This window comes from Furipterus horrens, unplaced genomic scaffold (genome assembly GCF_987537825.1).
Source record: "Furipterus horrens unplaced genomic scaffold, mFurHor1.1.pri manual_scaffold_8, whole genome shotgun sequence".
NCBI classification, from domain to species: Eukaryota; Metazoa; Chordata; class Mammalia; order Chiroptera; family Furipteridae; genus Furipterus; species Furipterus horrens.
In genome coordinates, this window is record NW_028327178.1 from 64,564,289 (window position 1) to 64,582,215 (window position 17,927).

Consider the following 17,927-nt stretch of genomic DNA (forward strand, 5'->3'; position numbering starts at 1 on the left):
CGCATATTAAAGTCCATCTTGGTCCAGGACCCCGCCGCAAACTGCGCAGTCAGCGCGGTCCGGTCCCCACCCCACGCTAGGCTCTGCACCCTGCTGGTCTTCCTACCTCTCCCTCCGCCCGGGCAGGGCCTGGGAGTGCACATCCCGTCAGAACATGCGCCCCGCGCCTGCGCTCCCCGGCTCCGGGAATCGGTTCGGGACTACAAATCCCGACAGGCCATGCGCACCGCGCCTGCCCTCCCCAGCGGTCGGAGGAGAGAGCAGGCGCGCAGAAGGCGTGACCCAGCTGGCTGAGGAGGCTGTGGTAGCGGTGTTAGGCAACATGGACAACGCAGGGAAGGAGCGTGAGGCAGTGCAGCTGATGGCGGAGGCCGAGAAGCGAGTTAAGACCTCTCACTCCTTCCTCCGAGGGCTGTTCGGGTGAGCGTCAAACGGCGTATCTCCTGAGGGGAATTTCCATTCTGGGCCCCATCCCCGGCCAGCTGTCCCCGACGCGCCCCCGCAGAAAGCCGCGAGGTCCGCCAGAGCTCCCCACAACACGATCTCTAAAACCCCTAGAAGGCCCCAGAGGCCCCCAGCCCTAACGCACCCTCCAGAGACCCTTTAGGGCTCCTAGAGTCCCCCCACCTGCCGCGCCCCCTGCGGTCTCTGTCTCCCTTCCCGCATGGCGCTATCCCTGCCTTGGCGGGAGGGTCCTCACGGGCCCGCGGCAGCTCCGGGTGTGCGTTGGCCCTAACCACAATGGCAAGACCGATTTGTTCATTTCACCATGACTGGACCTCGAAGCTAGGGAGAGCTGTGGCTGCCTGGGGGACGCCGGAGGGGCGGGTCCTGGGACCCTTGACTCGCGCGTCTGGGGAGTGTCCGGCTGGACATTGCGCCCCACTGACGAATGGACGTTTCGCAGCGTCTGCATCCCACCGTTCGTGTGTCCATTCGCTTTGCTCCAAGTAAGAGATTTAATAAATACTCGTTAGACGTTTTCTCAGCATAGTATATTTCCTTCACCAGGGATTGATGTAATAGCCAGGGCCTCCTGTTTGATTAAGGAAAACGCAACTCCTGTTTAAGTCAGTCTTTTGGAAATAATTTTAATTTCCTGTAATTCTCCCATACTCTTACAGTGAAGGTCTTAAACTCGGACTTTACAAAAAGCAAAGCCTGCAATGACAGTTCTTGGAAGAATTATGGGCGGTGAATATGTGAATGATTCAGCTCTTTAGGATTAGAGAGGCAGAAATTTCCTTGTTGTTGTTGTTTTTTCCTTTTGAAAATGAAATATCCTTTGCCGACACCAAGAGCATATTTATTCTTGAGAAGGACAAGTGGCCCATACTTAACCATTGCATTATTAGATGCAGTTTTATTTCTGTACAAAATCAGTTTGTAATCTGCTTATTTTGCCAGCTTCATTCTTTTGGTTGTAATACTTTAGCATTGTTAACATATCTCCAGGATTTGCTTAAATGCAGGTTTCACACAATGCATAGCAATGTGGAATACAAAAATACATAAAGGTAACGGTTTCTGTCCTCAAGAACCTTTTAGAGGGCGTTATCCCAGCTGGGTTCTAAATTTCTCATGTGATGTGCACTTTGAAATACAACAAGGATTTCTAAGTTTGTTCACCTTTAAAAGTTACTACAGTACTTAAGGAACACTGCCTGATACTTGATGTTAATACCAAACAGTAGATCCTTTCACTGATTAAGAAAACGTTTAAAATGTATTTAGATAAAATTTAATGTCATAGCACCTAATACCAGGACATGACTTAATGTCATAGCATATTTCAAGTCAGGATGCCCTTCCCTGGATGGTAATTTGTGAGTGGCAGAAGAAAATAGCGTTACAGCACTTGATACTTGTTTCAGGGTAGCACGTTGCTTTTGTTTGAAGAGGTGTTACATTATTATTATTATTATTAATGAAACTAGGTCAAATCTTGTCATTAATCCTAAAAGAATTTTGAAAACCCTTTTTGTTTTGAAAGAAACAAAAGTCTTTTTTTTCCTTGGCTGTTGATCACATATTTCACTGATAGGCCATATAGAAGACTTGAATTTTCACCATTCACACTCAGCTTGTACCATTTATCCTAGGTTTGCCTGGATACAGCAAGTCACTTTATTATCCTAGCTTTGGGACCTGACCAGAGACGTAGCCTCTCTGTGCCTCAGTTTCTTTTACTATAAAAGTGGGTAATAATAGTACCTTCCCTTTCGTAGTTAGAGTTCAGTGACTTTATGTTTGTTAAACATTTAGACCAGTTGGAAATAATTAGTATGTTCATGAAACTTGTCAGCCCTAGTTATTTATCAAGGAAGCAGAGAGCCAGACAAATTAAGTGACTACCAATATTTTAGAGCCAAATACCTTTTGAGCTGGATCATTGGTCTTTTAATGAAATGAAATATTTGAAAGAGCTTTATACCATGTAAGTGTTATTTATGCTATGGAGGACTGTATTTTTTTCAGTAATTCTCGGCTCCAGGAAAGCTTAGGGAAGAAGAGTTCTCCGAGTTCTGAGTTTTAATAGTGTTGTGTAATTATTTGAAGCCAAAAACCAGGCCTACTTTCTCAGTTGCAATGGGAAGATAGATTCTGTATCAATTTTAAATATTTAGAATTTTACATTATATTTGGCATCACTTGCACACTTCATCCTCCTTCTGGCCTGGAACACATGTTACTCCACCTTGCTTCTCTTCCCTTAGGTATAGAATTATCTGAGGTATTTGTCCTTTAAATCATAATGTAGTTGTCCATGTCAGACCCCTGAATTAACAAAACACACAAACTGATATGAGTATTGTCAGTATCATTTGACTCCGTGTATTTAAGGGCTGACCAGCTAGTGTTTTAAAGGGGACAGGTGATGATGTTTTGCAGATGTGGCAGCCATTAAAATGTGCTCAGCATTTTGCAGATATTTTACATCATGCACTCAGTCTTAACTGCAGATTAAAAACTATTAGGAGTCCATCTTCATTCAGTGTTTATCTACCACCCACAGTGGTTCTGTGGCAATACTGTATCTTCACAACTGTTCTATAGCTCTTTTTTTGTGGCTTTCAGTAAAATTAGATGAAAATATGCATCGTATGTTTCCAAGAAAAAGTCATGTATTCTTTAGTAAGACACAAGTCCCATGCTTATTTTAGTCAAAGGAAATTTAATGAAATGACCCTGTTATCTTGAAATAATTATGTCTATAACTTATCTGTTTGTGAAAATAGAGAATATTTCTTAACCATTGTAAGCCATTAATTATCAGTATTCTTTACTCAGCTTTATTTTGGCAAATATTTTAAGTTTTTCTAAAATAAGGTGGGGATTTGTGATACCATTTGTAAGGTATTTCGGTCTTCCTGAGTTAAATAGATATTCAAATGTAGATTGAATTTTTAAAAAAGTCCTTAGCTCAGGTTTAGTTATAGATAGATAGTATATTATTCCTTATAAGAAATAGGAGAACCTATATATTTGATAGCTGTTTTACATATTATTTAATATATATTTTATATGAATTCTAATGAAAAATATAACTCTGATTCTCTCATTTACTAATTTGGTGACCTTACCCAAGTAACTTATACCTGGAACTTCTGTGTTTTGTTTGTTTGTTTGTTTTTTTCAGCTTTCTAATTGACAGAGGTAAAAATGTACTTTTCAGAATTGTGAAGATTGAAGGAGGTATCGAATGCTTATTAAGTTGCACAGAGCTATATTACTATTAATTATGATCATTTGGTTTTCAAATTACAGTGTCAAGTTACAGTTTGTATATTTAATAATAAACTGTTACCAGATTGGCCTTTTTCTGTTTGCATTTTTGCAGTGTTCACCATTTTTTTCTCATTCTTGTGAGCCCTGTGAGGTACAGACTTGTTTAGAAAAGGTAGGGATGACTCAGTGATGATGTGTGACTCTAGAATGTAAGCTCCTGGAAAGTCTGTCTTATTTTATTGCTGTGGCACACCTCATTGTGGTGAGCAAGGGAGCATCCTGGAAAGGAATCACTCACACATGTTTGTGTCTTTCCACAATGCCAGGATAATTAGGTGGCATCCCCAGTAAGCCAATAGAGAGTCACATGCAGGTCATACACAGAGTGGGAGCTTACATGATAGAAGCAAGCAGAGCAAGTGTCTGACACAAAGAGGAGAAGTGGACGTCAGTCTCAAGCCAGGTGGCTACAGTGGTGGCATGTGTCCAGTGGAGTGAAGTCTGGGAGGGCTCTGAGCATGATCCATAGTATAGTTAAGCTCTAACGTTGGGTGGTCGGAGCTCTGAGTTCTTATAGCCCACAAGGCATATCGGTGTCCAGATGGAGTCATCCAAATGTACAGACTTATGGTTTTGGTTATTCCTGGCCCCTCCTAAGGGAATTCCTGTTACACACCATTACCTCAGTCTTGACATAGCACTTGACATAACTGTCATGGCTGACAGTGACTCCATATGCAATTGTCAGAGGTGTCCAAAAGGTCCACTCTGGTTTTGCTCTATATGCTCACCTAGCACATGTTATACAGCAGGCACTTAGTGAATATTGGTGGAGAGAATGAATGTGTGAATGCTACTATAAATGCTGATTTTTTTTTTTACTCTTGCCTAGTTTTCAAAAGCAAAAGCAACTAAATGAAGGAATTCATGTCACTTCTATGTTTTAAATAAATATGTTTATTATAAATGTAGTAGATACATATGGTAGAAAAATGAAAGGAATACAGAAAGATTTCAATTGAAAAGTAAAATTTTCCCCAAATCTTCTCTCTCCTAAATTTTACTCCCTAGAAGTCACTGTTTTTAAATTTCTTTTTAATCTTCCTAATGAATTATAATTCTAATTAATTTTAGAATACTTATATATTCTGATTTATTAATTTTAGCTGATATTTATCGATTCTGCTAAAAATAATGGATTTAGCATAGCTTACATGGCTTGCATTTTCTCCTTCCTCATTTTACTTAGTTCATTATCAATTTATAAATACTACCTTTCATGTGTAAGTAACATTTAAACCTGTAACTATACTTTAAAATTTTTTAAATATTTTCCTATTTCTGTGGGCAATAGAATGGCCATGAATATATTGTCCAAATTGGGATATTTTTGAGATAGTGAGAAAATAGGTATAAACCAAGAGTGTTCATACAACCAAGATATAGGATCATCCTAGTTATAGGAGACTTTATAATGTATTTTTATGCTTTTGCTTTGTGTTTATTTCATTAGATGATAAAATCAGTAAAGCTTTTGTACCTTCAAAATTTTTTCACTGACAGAGTTCACAGTAAGGAGACTTTGTAAGAGAATTTCATATGTTAGCCATTCCTGTATTTAAATGAAGCTTATTTTAAGAATGGTATTTAATTAAAATCTAACAAATTAATAGTCAACACTTTATTGGATTCAAGTATATATTTTGTCATGGTAAGGAAGTATCTGTCAATTCCTGTTTTAATCGATGTTTTTATTAGGGATTGAATTAAGAGCTATATTTTGAAGGTCTTTCAATATCTGTAAAGATAAACACACTTTTTCTCCTCTGTTATTAATATGTTAATGCATAGATTTCCTCATACTGAATTGTCCCTGCGTTCCTTGAATAAACCCTCTGGATTATAATGTATTTTTAAGTGGGCTATTTGATTCTGTTTTTACATATTTTATTTCTAATTCTTTTATTTACAATTTTTTGTGTATAGACTTTATCACATTGAACTATTGATGTTACAAGCGCCTCATAAAAAGAATTTGAAAGTTTTTCTTTTTTTTCCCATGCTCTTGTCTTTGAAGGTTTAAATATGTAAACCAAAATTAATTTTAGACATTAATAAAGAATAAAATACATTTATTGAGCTAAAGGAGCTGCAACCTGGGAGACAGATTCAGGTAGCAACTTAAATGTGCTCTCACGAGACCTAGGAGAGGTGAGACTTGTTCATTAATGGTCCATGTGCACTTGAGAAGAAGGTGGTTTCCTCTTATCAGAATGTATGACTTAATAGAAATTCCTAAGATCTAGTTATTGATTATGTTGTCTAGGTCTTTCATGTCTGTGTTTATTTTCTGTTTACTTGACCTGCTTTGGACTAAAAGGGTATATTGCTGTCTCCTTTTATAAGTATATTTCAGTCTGTCTTCTTGTATCTTTTATAGTTCCTGCTTTATAAAGGTGGCCACTATGTTTTGGTATATAGATAGTCACAATTAATATAATTTCATTATTGATTGTATCTTTAGCATTATGAAGTGAATTTCTTTATCTCATTTGATACTTCTGAGCCCAAATTCTACCTTGTCTGATACCAGAGTAGTAGTCCTTGCTTTCCTATTTGTGTTTGCCTGCTTTAGGACTATAATTTGTAAGAGGATTATAGATTCTACCTTTTGGCATTTGACATGTCCTGTCTGACCCTGGGAGAAGTGTACTTCATGTGCTGTCTGACTCTGGGAGAAGTGTATTTCCTCTCCCCATTGATTATGTCTTGACCAGTGACTGTCTAAGACTGAGGGAGTAAGAGTGGAACCTATGCATTCGCTATCTAAGCAGAAGCTGCAAGGGCCATCTATGCTTCTGCCATGTTTTTTGTTTTTGTTTTCTCCCTCTGGGTCATAAAAAGAGTACATTTCAGATAGGGGCTGCATTCCAGGACAGAAAGATGACCCATGAAAAAGGAACTATCAGAGTGATAACCATCATGCAATAATAGATAAGTGAGCAAGAAAGAAACCCTTTGGGAGATTTCAGGATTGTTGCAACAAATCTAACAAAAGCTGGTTGATATATTTGATATACTTTTGACCATCTCTTTATCTTTGGTCTTTCAGAATAGCTTTATTTTAGTTGTAGCTCTCCTGTTTGAGCACAGAGTTGGTTTTTATTTTGTGAACAAATCTAAAAATCCAGCCTGTTTACATTATTGATATGACTGATATGTGATTGGTTTTAAATTATGTCTTCCTACTTTGTTCTATTTCTTATGTATTATGTATTTACAATTTTTTTCATGTGATCTCTTCACTTATTATTTAGACAATTTTATAGTTATGTTCTATTGGTTATTTTTATTTTATTTATAATTAATTAATTTTTAGAGAGGGGAAGGGAGAGAGAAGGAGTGGGAGAGAAACACCAATGCGAGAGAGAAACATCAATCAATTGCCTCTTGTATGCCTCCCAACGGGGACTGAACCTGCAATCTAGACATGTGCTCTGGCTGGGAAACAAATCTGCAACCTTTTGCTTTTCGAGATAATGCCCAACCGAGCCACACTGGTCAGGGCTGGTTACTTTTATAATATGAATATTTTTAAATACACTTACCTTCTCCTTATTTAGGCATCTAATATTTTGTTTGTCTACTCTGGAAAACACTCATTACCTATGTTCCCATCTGTGAGCATTTTCTACCCCCTTTCTTTTCTTCTCTTTTTTTTTTATCCTCACCCAAGTACATTTGGTTTTCATTGCTGCATCTCAGGCATTAGCCCTGACCAGGATTAAACCTGTGACCTTTTGGTCTGTGGGATGATGCTCCAACCAATGGAGCCACACTAGCCAGGGTCGTACTTTCTCCATGAGTTGTATGTAGGATGAGGGGGAGTACAGTTTTTTATAATTTATCAGAACAGATGTTTCCATGTTATTTTTCTACCCATATCCCTACTATTTTTAGCCTTACAGCTAATAAAACATGTTCAGCACCACCAGTACCAGACTTTACTGATATTTCCTAGTCATGTTTTAGTTGGAAGTTAGTCCAATAATTCTTGCCTCACACTTTTTTCCCTTGAGTTTCTTGAAAAATATTCCTCTGTTATCTTGCTTTGTATAATGCTGTTGTAGTCTGCTACTAACCTGATGTTTTTATTTTTGTGACTTTGCCTTTTTGCCTGTAAACCCAGTGGTTTCCTTTATTAATTGGGTTGGCCAAAGAGTCCATTTAGTTTTTTCTGTAATATAAAAGACATTTTTTATTTTCACCAATAACTTTATTGATTTACATATTTTGAGTATGTTGGCTATCTCCCACTATTGGCTTCTAGTGTGTAGAGGCTGAGGTGTTGCTTAACATCTTCCAATGCCTAAGACAGCCCCACAGAAAATAATTATTTGGCCAAAATGTCAATAGTACCAAGAAACTTTGCAAATCACTTTTGACATGTTCAATCAGTCACAGCATCTTCTCCATACACTGCACAAATCTTTTTCTGCATTTCAGTTGCATTTTTGTCTTTTTTAAAAAATAATAAAGCATAGTACTCCAAAAATATTGTGTAGCTTCTTTCATCCTCAATATTAAAATGGTTGCACAAAAATTCACCAGTTTTGATTTTTTTTTTAATGCACTCTGATATGACAGCTGTCAACAATACAATCTAATAAAATTGCTTCGAATGAAGGTAGTGATAACTAAGCACCACTAGAGCCATTGTATGAAAAAAACTAAACAAACTTTTTGGCCAACCTAATATAAACCTGAATAGTCTTACTAGGCTTTTAGACCATTCTCGATCAGTTTTCCCAGTACATGGTTGGCCCTTTCAGTATTTAGATTCAGATCTTCATTTGTATCCAGAAGTTTTTCTGAGATTGTAGTTTTAAATATTGTTTCATTCTTTTCCCCTGCCCTCTGGGACTCCAGTTACATGGCTTTGCTTGTCCGTTATATCACTTTTTTTCCTGATCTTTTATCCTTTTTTATTTCATTTTTATTCTCTTGGTTCTTTTTGTTTTTCTTCTCAATGTCAGTAGTGATAGGAAAATAACCGCCGTGTTCTGCTTCTGTAACTGTGCTTGCATATTGCATCAGAAAACTTTTGAACAGTTTGCCCGTGAATGATCCGCCAATGAGCATTGACTTCCGCTTGTGCTGGTGGAATGCCATAAAAGCCCATGAGATGTGCCGCTCTGGGCTCAGACCTTTGGGGACTACTCCTCTGGGCCCGCATGCATGAATAAAAGTTTGTTCCTCCGCCTCTGTAAGTGCTGCTTGAGTTTCTCGTAACCAGTAATTTCCCGCAACATTTGGTGTGTTGGCCAGGAAACCCAACTGCCCCGGTCCCTTGCGCCACTGGTTTGGGGTGGTGGCTGCAACCCATGGGGACCTCCGACTGACCGAGGTGGCACCACCCGTCAGATTGACAAGACCTCTCTCAGACGAGCCCTCCCCGGGGGCTGTATCCGCAGTCCGAGCCCAACTCAGAGGAGAGGTGGACCGAACTGCCTGCCAGTGAAGTCGCCAACTGGTAAGTCCCCAGGGACCCACCCGAGACAGGTCCGTCTCCAGATGGAAGGGGAGACTGATCACCTCCAAAGCCCCAGCTGAGCTCCAGTTAGGGCTACGCCCCAAAGGGGGTTGGACTGCTTAGCCTCTGAGTGTGTGGGTGTGTGATTGTGGGATGCTGAAGGCTTGCCTCCAGCAGTCTAATTTGTGGCTCCACAATTTCGACTACAGAGTCTTGAGTGGACCCTACCCTGCAAGTCCTCAGCTACATCATACGACCTAACGGCCAACCTGGATTCTACATAGGCAGACTGAGTCAAGACGAGCCTAAGTCTTCCAGAGAGGAGAGGCCAGGCGGGTGTCTGAGAGATCTCCTTATCTGGAGGCATCCTTCCCTTGTTCTTTTTGAGGCACCGTTCACAAGATGGGAGGGAGACAATCTACCCACAGTGTTAGGATGTATGATCAAGAATTTCAGGAAGTTTAAGGCAGATTATGGGGTTCCCATGAGGCCGGAAACTTCTCTGTGAGGCCAAGAGGCCAACCTTCATAGTCGGGTGGCCCTTAGAAGGGACATTGGACCTGTGGATTGTCAGTGCCGTCCACCAAGTAGTTATTGGGAGTCCCGGACACCCCAATCAATACCCCTACATAGATCAGTGGCAGGAGCTAGCCCAGGAAATGCCCTCATGGTTATGGGCCTGCGCTCAAAATAAGGGAAAAGTTAAGTCAACTGGCAGACCCTGGGCGACAAGGAGAGACCCAGGAGGGCAGAAGGGAAAAGTCCTCAGTGCACAACATGTTGGGTCATGGCGTCCCTGTATACATCAGGAAGCTGCAGAAGACTGGGCTGTTCCACTGCTACCACCACTTTATGTGCCACTGCCCCAGAACAACCCACCAGATGGCCTGCCTGACACCCCGCTGCCCTCCACCTCCCCAGAGCCAAGTGCTCCCCTGAAACAGAGGCTGATCTCCTAGTGGCCAGTCGACTCCGATCAGCTCGACTGGCCTTCCAGATGCCTCTCTGGGAGACCCAAGGGCCAACCCAAGTCAGCCCAGACAGAACATTTCAGCCAGGCAGGCCCATACTATACTATCTGCCCTTCACCGCCACGGATCTCTTGACCTGGAAGCACAATACACCCACATACTCAGAAACCACACGGTCTGGTGGACCTCATGGAATCCATATTCCAGATGCACCGTCCCACCTGGTATGACTGCCGTCAGCTACTCCTCACCCTCTTCAATACTAAAGAAAGACGGCGAATTCTCAGACCTGAAAGTGGCTACAGGGCCAGGCCCCACCAGGAGTCTTGGACCCTGAAGCATGGGCCAGAGAGGCTTCCCCAGGTGTGCAGCCAGAATGGGAATTTAACATAGAACCAAGCCAGGCTGCCCTCCAGTGGTATAGAGAGGCACTGCTATGAGGAATCCAGGAAGGGGCAAGAAAACCCACCATGTCCAAGACTACCGGAGTAATTCAAAAGCCAGATGAATGCCCAGGAGACTTCTATGAGAGGCTATGCAAGGCATTCCATGTCTACACTCCATTTGATCCAGAGGCCCATGAAAACCAAAGGATGGTCAACGCAGCTTTTGTTGGACAAGCTGCGCTGACATCGTGGGAAGCTGCAGCAAAGTTAGAAGGCTTTGCTGGGATGAACATCACCCAACTCTTTGAAATCGCCAACAAGGTCTACACCAACCAGGAGGAAACAGCCAAGAGGGAGGCACGAAAGAAAATGAAGGAGAAGGCCTCCCTCCTCGCTGCAGCTTTGGGGAATCCAGACCCCAACTAGAGTAAAGGTCCTTCCCGAAAAGGTCCTGCCAAGAGGCGCAAGGTGGCACTAAGCCCAGATTAGTGTGCTTATTGCTGAGAGACCAGCCACTAGAAAAATGAGTGTCCAAGCAAGAAACGGAAAGAGGAGGATGGCCCTAAGAAATACCAGCCAGAACCTACCACTGCCATCCTGAGCCTAGCAGAGTTAGACTTGAACTAGGACAGATCTGGCTCAATCGAACTGTGCCCCCTTGAGCCAATGGTTAGAATGCAAGTTGGGGGCTGGAGTATGCCGTTTATGGCAGACATTGGAGCTGACTATTGGTGGTGACTACACCAATCTCCCCCCTCACAGACAAGATGGCCACTATTGTCAGAGCCACGGGAGACCAGGTCACTGGATGTCTCTTCTGTCAAACCCAAGTCTGCTGGTTCGGCAGCCACCAGGTCACACTTGAGTGCCTCTGCTTGCCAGAGTGCCTCTCTTGGGCCAAGACCTCCTGACCAAGCTGGGAGCCCAAATCACTTTCAGACCAGGGGCCCTGGCAAGTCTGAGCCTGGGAACAGGACTTATACTCCTCATCACAGTCCCCCAGGAAGAGGAGTGGAGACTCCACGATCCAGGGGTCGAAGGACAGAGTTTGGAGGCCCTGCAAAAAGGAATTCTCGGGAGTCTGGGCTGAAGACAACCCACCTGGGATGGCTGTCAACCATGCACCCTTGGTTATAGAGCTCAACCCTGGAGCCAACCCAGTCCAGCAACAACAGTATCCCATCCCACAGGAGGCCCAGCTAGGCACGGTCCAGCAGTCCAGCACATCAAACAGCTTCAGAAAGAGGGCATCCTGGTAGAATGCCAGTCACCCTGGAACACTTCCCTGCTCCTAGTCAAGAAGCCTACTGGGTCTGTGTACCAGCCAGTCCCGGACTTACGGGCAGTAAACGGGGCTGCAGTCAGCTTGTTCCCCATTATGCCAAACCCATACACCCTTCTGGCGCAGGGACCACCGCAGGCAATGTGGTTCTCATGCCTCGACTATAAGGATGCCTCCTTCTGCCTCAGGTTGGCATCGAAAGTTAGCCCTTGTTTGCCTTCAAGTGGGAAAACCCACACATGGGTCAGTAGACACAACTCACTTGGACTCCATTACCACAAGGATTCAAAAACTCCCCCACCCTCTTCGGAGAAATCCTGGACTGACCTGGCCACGTTTCCCTATGAGACGCTCAAGTATATGCTGCTCCAATAAGTGAATGATCTCCTTTTGTCAGTGGAAATGGAGAAAGACTGTTCGGAGGGGATGCAAGCTTTGCTTCACCACTTACTGATGGTCGGTACAAAGTCTCCTGGAAAAAGGTTCAAATTTGCAAGCAGCAAGTCAAATATCTGGGATTCATGGTCACCAAGGGACACTGCATGTTAGGGCGGAAGAGAAAGAAAGTGATATGCAGCCTACCCCCACCAACCAACAGAAAGAAACAGAGTTCCTGGAGGCAGCAGGATTCTGCCACATCTGGATACCGGAGTACTTGGCACTAGCCAGGCCCTTCTATGAGGCTTTGACAAGCCCTGACAAAGAGCCACCGACCTGGGTGGAACTGCAACAAGCCACCTTCCAGCGAATCAGGGCAGAACTCAGCCAAGCCCCAGCCCTGGGACTACCTGATGTGAGTTGGGACTTTAACCTATTTGTACATGAAAAGGATAAGGTGGCACTCGGGGTGCTAACACAGATGGTGGGGCTGTGGCAGCGACTGGTTGCATACCTCTCCAAGCAACTGGACACAGTAGTGTCAGGCTGGTCCCTGTGCCTGCGAGCCATAGCAGCCATAGTCACCCTGATAAAAGGGGCTGACAAACTTACACTTGGATAGAATCTCAAAGTCCTAATACCACATGCAGTCACCACCCTTATGGGAAGCCATGGGCACAAGTGGATGTCAAACCCCAGGCTTACACACTACCAGGGACTCCTATGAAAATTCTAGGTTAACCATAGAAACCGTCTGCAGCGTGAATCCTGCCACCTTCCTCTGGCAGAGGAAGGGGAGCCCGAACATGACTGCGCAAAAGTAACTGAAATATACGCCAGCAGACCAGATTTTCAGAACACACTCTTGCCATCCCTGAACTGTACCTTTTAAATAGACGGCAATAGCTACATTAAGAATGGAGAACAGGTAGCCGGATATGCAGTAGTCATGGACAGTCAGGTTATTGAGGCCGCACCGCTGCCAAAAGGCTGGTCAGTGCAAAGAACAAAACTGTGGGCCCTGATGCGGGCATTACAATTAGCACAAGGATAGGTGGCAAACATCTCCACAGCCTCGTGATATGCCTTCACCACCGTCCACGTCCACGGGGCTATATACAAGGAAAGAGGTCTCCTCACTGCAGGTGGTAAGGAAATCAAGAACAAGGAAGAAATCCTCCAACTCCTAGAGGCTGTATGGGCTCCAACCCATTTTGTGGTAATCCACTGCAGGGGGCAGCAAAATGGTGATAGCCAGGAGGCCAGGGGCAAACGGCTAGCTGATGAGGCTGCTCAAAGGGCAGCAGATGAGATGGCCATGCCTGAGGCAGGTCCAGCGCCAACAGCTACCCAGTTGCCACTCCTCCAGCAAAAAGTGCAATGTTTGAACTACTCTGAGGACAAAGCACAGTGGACAAAAAGAGAAAGTGGACTAAAAACTGCAAAAGGAGTATGGTTGTTACTAGATGGAAGGGTGTATGTCCCCAAATGGACTGCTCTTCCTCTAGTGCAACAGTGCCACCAACTGACACATTTCAGAAAAATGGCACTTTAAGCACTCCTAGCAAGGTACTACTACATTGCTGGGCTGCCCTCCCTCTGCGCCACTGTCTGCCTCCGGTGTCTAACCTGTGATAAAAACAACTCCTCTCAGGGCTCCAAGACCCCACTTGGTATTTAACGCACGGGGGCGGCCCCCTTTGAAGACTTAGAAGTGGACTTCACGGAGGTCAAGTCCTGCCGCAGCTATGATACCTCTTAATATTAGTCTGCACTTTCTCAGGCTGGGTAGAAGCATACCCCACCTGTACGGAAAAGACATGTGAAGTAACTAAGGCTCTTCTGAAAGACATAGTCCCCTGATTCAGACTGCCATTGTCCATAGGCAGTGACAATGGCCTTGTGTTTGTAGCAGAAGTAACTCAAGGACTGGCCCAGCTACTTGGAATTGAGTGGAAACTGCATTCAGCATACCGACCACAAAGCTCAGGGAAAGTAGAGCACATGAACCGAACCATAAAGGGCACCCTGGCCAAGTTCTGCCAAGAGACAGGGCTCCCCTGGGTAGACCTTCTCTCACTAGTCCTTCTAAGGGTAAGATGCACCCCAGAGACCACAGGGTTCTCCACTTTTGAAATCATGTATGGCAGGCCCCACCGCTGTTACTGGTCCCTAGAGGTGACCTGCAAATCATAGGAGAAGCCGGTCAGCAGACTTACCTCAAGCAGCTAGGAAAGATAGTAGCCAGAGTACAACATACTGTCCTAGATAAGGCCCCAATTCCCCTTGGACAGCCAGTACACCCATATGAGCCAGGGGATGAGGTCTGGGTAAAAAACTGGAAAAAGAAGCCACTCCAACCCACTTGGACAGGCCCCCACAGTAGTCTTAACCACCCCTACTGCTCTTAAGGTTACAAGTATAATGCCCTGGGTACATCACTCACGAGTGAAGAAGGCATACTCTACAAAGGATCTTGAGATGTAGACCACCCATCCAGTACCCTCACAGCCCCTGAAACCCCAACTGTGCAGCGCAGCAGCCTAGAAGCCAGCAAGAAGGGCTCCTGTATGGGTTACTGTCCGTGGTCACTCCTCATGCCTACAGGAACCTTCCCTGGCATCCTTGGAATCAGACTGGTAGTCCCTGCTCTGGCAGGATGGACCCATTGGCAAAGACTCCTCCTCTGAATTGCTTATGTGTGTTTGGTATCATGTTTTGGCTTTTTATACTGCCTATCCCCTTCCTCCAGGGTACTGGTGTTAGAGACTGCCCCTCTGGGTGTAGTAAACTGGTCGCTTGGCCAGCCATAGGAGGCGGATGGAGATACACTGGGGCCACTTCATTTACGGCCTGGACCTTGCTTCCCACTTATTGCTATGACAAGTCCAAAGCTACCTTATATACCCAAGGGGGAAGCAATTATTGAACTGGGACACTTGACACCACTGGAGCAGGGAAAGGGTTGTGCAAATCATACGGGGAAAATGGGGACCAAGTATGCTGGACTTAGTACCCTCAAGTAGGGCTGTCAGATGGAGGAGGGAAACAAGATGAGGCCCAAGGGCAGCTCTGGGAAACCATCAAGAAAACCCCTGACTTCCGGCCAAGATGGAGGCCTAGACTGACACGTTCCATCTCCCTCCACAACTAAGAAGAAATAAAACTACCACAAAACCATAAATAACCAGAAGTTTCAGAAAATAAAGCTACATGGAAGTCCAATGTATGAAGTTATAAAGAAGTGATGCTTGTCTAGATGGGTAGGTGGGGTGAAGCCAGGGTGGAGAGGTCAAGCTATGCTGGTGACGGCAGCTGCAGTGATGGCAGTAGGACAGCGGTAAGCACAGACACCCATATTTAAGGTGAGGTGAGAAGCACAGAACCCCAGCTGCAGACCAAACCCATCAGCTCGCGATTCCAATGCCAGGGAAGGCAGACCCCCATTGCCTCGGACCGTGAGGGTCGGAGGCCATGGGGACAGAGGAGGAAGCTCCTGATCTCTCAGCAGAGAGTGAATGACAGGAATCCATCTTGAAACCTTGCCCCACACAAAATGCCAGTGTGGTGAGAAGAGTCGCCTGGTAGTGACGAGTACACAGGGCTCTGCCCCCTATAGCATAGGAGTTGTGACAGCCCCACCCAGGAAGCAAAGGTAAACACAAAACTGTCAGGATGGCACAGATCATGATAGAGATCCTGGTGACGCAGCTGGCCAAACAGCAAATATTTAATGGCTCAGCAGATGGGAAATCTTTCTGAGGCTCAGTTCAGAGCTTTGGTTATCTGAATGCTTATAGACCAAACAGATCTTAAACAAGATGGGGAAGGAATGAAGGCTAGTCCTGCTGAAATGAACAAAAAACACATATGAAACTAGGGGTGAGGGAAAGAAAACCAGGGATCAAATTAACAAATCGGAACATAGGGAAGGAACAGTCAACCAGTGCAGAAAGAGGAAACAAAAAGTGAGGAAAATGAGAGGCTCAGAAACCTATGGGACAGCTGTAAGTGGGCCAACATCTGGATCATACGGTTGCCAGAAGGTGAAGAAGAAGAACTAGAAATTGAAAAATCATGTGAAAAAGTAATGAAGCAGAACTTCCCTAACTTGGGGAAGGAAATAGACTTACAGGTCCAGGAAGCACAGAGAGTTCCAAAAAAATTGGACCCAGGGAGAATCACACCAAGACACATTATAATCAAAATGTCAAAAATTAAGGATAAAGAGAGAATCTTAAAAGCAGCAAGAGAGAAGAAGAGAATTACATACAAAGGGGTCCCAATAAGACTATCAGCTGATTTCTCAAAAGAAACTGCAGGCAAGAAGGGACTGGCAAGAAATATTCAAAATATTGAAAAACAAAAACCTACAACCATGATTACTCTATCCAGTGAAGCTGTCATTCAGAATAGAAGGGCAGAGAAAGCGCTTCCACAATGAAGTAAAACTGAAGGAATTCATCAGGTCCAAACCACTGTTATATGAAATGTTAAAGGGACTTGTTTAGGAGAAAGAGGATCAAAACTATGAACATTAAAATGAAAACTGTATCACAAGAACCGACAACAGAAGCTAGGGAACTGAAACAAAGGCAAACTAAGTAGGCAATGAGAGTGGGAAAAGAATTATAGGAATGGAGAACATTATGGGGGGAGGTAAGCGGGGAGGGGGAATAGGGGAAAGGGAGGGAGATGGTACAGGAATTAAGAAGCATAGTAGGACCCTGGCTGCTATGGCTCAGTGGATTGAGCATCGGCCTGCAAGCCAAGTGTCGCTGGTTCGATTCCCAGTCAGGACACATTACTAGGTTGCACGTCAGGTCCCCAGTTGGGGACGCAAGTGAGAGGCAACCACACAATGATGTTTCTCTCCCTCTCTTTCTCCTTTCCCCTCTCTTTCTCCTTTCCCCTCTCTCTAAAAATAAAATAAATAAATTATTTAAAAAAAGAAGCATAGTAGGAAGGAGTGGAGTTGATAGGAAGATGTTGAGAAGAACTATATGCACAACCAATGGGCATGGACTAACGGGGGGGCACTGGGTGGAGGGGAACAAAGGGAAAAGTAATTGGGACAACTGTAACAGCATAATCAATAAAGCATATTTTAAAAAGAAAAGAAAGCCCCCTTATTAAGGTTGAAAGGGTAGACTAAGTATAACAGACTTAACTTCACCGGTATTGGAAATCAAATCATTCAGGGAATACCTCCCAATGAGCAGGCAAGCAAATTAGTTCAAGCAGCCTATGCGCTCTATCAGAACACCAGCACTCAAGCCAGAATTCGCTGGATCTGTTTGCTGCTAGCCAGGAAGGCACTCATAGGGGTCCCAGCACTTCCAAAATGGAAGCTGGACAATCAGGCACATAATCAAGCAGCATCAAAAGGGCCGGTAGCCTCAGGAATTCAATTATACCATACCAACAACCTGACCTTTCTGTGGAGTGCAGGGATGCCCCAAGCTCCCAGAAAGTAGGGGACATACCTAGTGCCTTCTGTGGGCAAAATCAAACTGTCTCCAATAACCAGACCCATTGTAATCCTTTAGGGTTATTCTATCTCTGTGGAGACACTGCCTACTGCTGCCTTGAGGTAAACTGAACCAGCTCCTGTATAACAGTGTTCTTAGTGCCTGATATTTCAGTAT

The 17,927-nt window shown here is 44.1% G+C and overlaps 1 protein-coding gene across 1 annotated transcript in view; it reads left to right on the forward strand.

The window, feature by feature from the left end:
* The first annotated feature begins 256 nt into the window (after positions 1-256).
* The window catches only part of NAPB (NSF attachment protein beta), a 64,816-nt gene continuing 47,145 nt past the window's right edge, over positions 257-17,927 (forward strand). The window contains exon 1 of the mRNA XM_090285962.1: positions 257-420. Coding sequence (XP_090142088.1) covers positions 323-420 — 98 coding nt within the window. The 5' untranslated portion in view covers positions 257-322. The remainder of the gene's footprint in view (positions 421-17,927) is intronic.